Source organism: Apteryx rowi, unplaced genomic scaffold, assembly GCF_003343035.1.
Source record: "Apteryx rowi isolate R43461 unplaced genomic scaffold, aptRow1 scaffold_180, whole genome shotgun sequence".
NCBI classification, from domain to species: Eukaryota; Metazoa; Chordata; class Aves; order Apterygiformes; family Apterygidae; genus Apteryx; species Apteryx rowi.
The window spans coordinates 398,171-399,376 of record NW_020448086.1 but is presented as its reverse complement, the minus strand read 5'-3'; the positions used below and the strand labels follow the sequence as shown (position 1 = coordinate 399,376).

The following is a 1,206-nucleotide window of genomic DNA, read 5'->3' as shown; positions in this document are numbered from 1 at the left end:
GGCGGGCGGGGGGAGCCGCCGCCGCCGCCGCCGCCAGCCCGGCCGCCGCGCGCTCCGCTCCCTGCCCAACATGGTCGCTGCTCACACCTCCCACTCCTCGTCCTCCGGCGAGTGGATCGCTTGCCTCGATAAAAGGTATCGGCATCTTCCCGGGAGCGGCTGCGCGCTGCGTGTTTGTGCGTGCGTGAGACCTGCCTGCCCGCTGCCCTGCGGATCCTGCCTTACATAAGGAGCGGGCAGGTGGGAGGCAAAACGTCCGGAGGGGGCAGCGCGGGGCGGGGGGGGGGATGAAATTGCTCCTGGCCGGTCGCCACCGGGAGAGCTGCTCTGCGCCGGGCTCTCCTGCCCGGGAAATACTGCACGTGGTGGAGGAGGGGGAGCTCCAGGGCGGGGAGGAGGCGGCGGCGGCCCGCGGGGCTGGGGCTGCCGGGCGGGGACCGCGGGCACCGCCATGGCGGCGCCGCTGCTCGCCGGCCTCCCGCCCCCTCCCGCATCGGCCCGCACCATACCGCACCTCGCCTCACCTCACAGCACCCACCGCCCATACCTCGCTATACAGCACCGCACCTCACAGCCCCTCATGGCCCCTCACAGCAGCTCGCTGCACCTTACAGTGCCTCACACAGCATCTCATGGCACCTCACCGCACTGCCCCGCACCTTACATCATCGCACCTCACCGGACCTCAGCGCATCTCACCTCACCACACTGCCCCTCACCGTTCCCCATCGCACCTCACCTCATAGTACCTCACTGCACCATACCGCACCTGCCCTCACTGCATCGCACCTCACTGCATCGCACCTCACTGCATCTCACCTCACCACACTTCACTGCATCACACCTCACCGCACCTCTCCTCACTGCACTGCATTTCACCACATCGTACCTCACCGCGTCGCACCTCACCGCGTCGCACCTCACCACATCGCACCTCACCACATCGCACTCACCGCATCGCACTCACCGCATCTCACCTAACCACATCGCACTCACCTCATCTCACCTCACTGCATCGCACTCACCGCATCGCACTCACCGCATCGCACCTCACCGCATCGCATCGCACCTCACCTCATCTCACCTCACCACATCGCACTCACCGCATCTCACCTCACCACATCGCACTCACCGCGTCGCACCTCACCGCATCGCACCTCACCTCATCTCACCTCACCACATCGCACTCACCGCATCTCACCTCAC

The 1,206-nt window shown here is 66.7% G+C and overlaps 1 protein-coding gene across 1 annotated transcript in view; it reads left to right on the top strand.

Annotated features, from left to right (window-relative positions):
• The first annotated feature begins 70 nt into the window (after window positions 1-70).
• The window catches only part of RAPGEF4 (Rap guanine nucleotide exchange factor 4), a 165,979-nt gene continuing 164,843 nt past the window's right edge, over window positions 71-1,206 (top strand). The window contains exon 1 of the mRNA XM_026061444.1: window positions 71-135. Coding sequence (XP_025917229.1) covers window positions 71-135 — 65 coding nt within the window. The remainder of the gene's footprint in view (window positions 136-1,206) is intronic.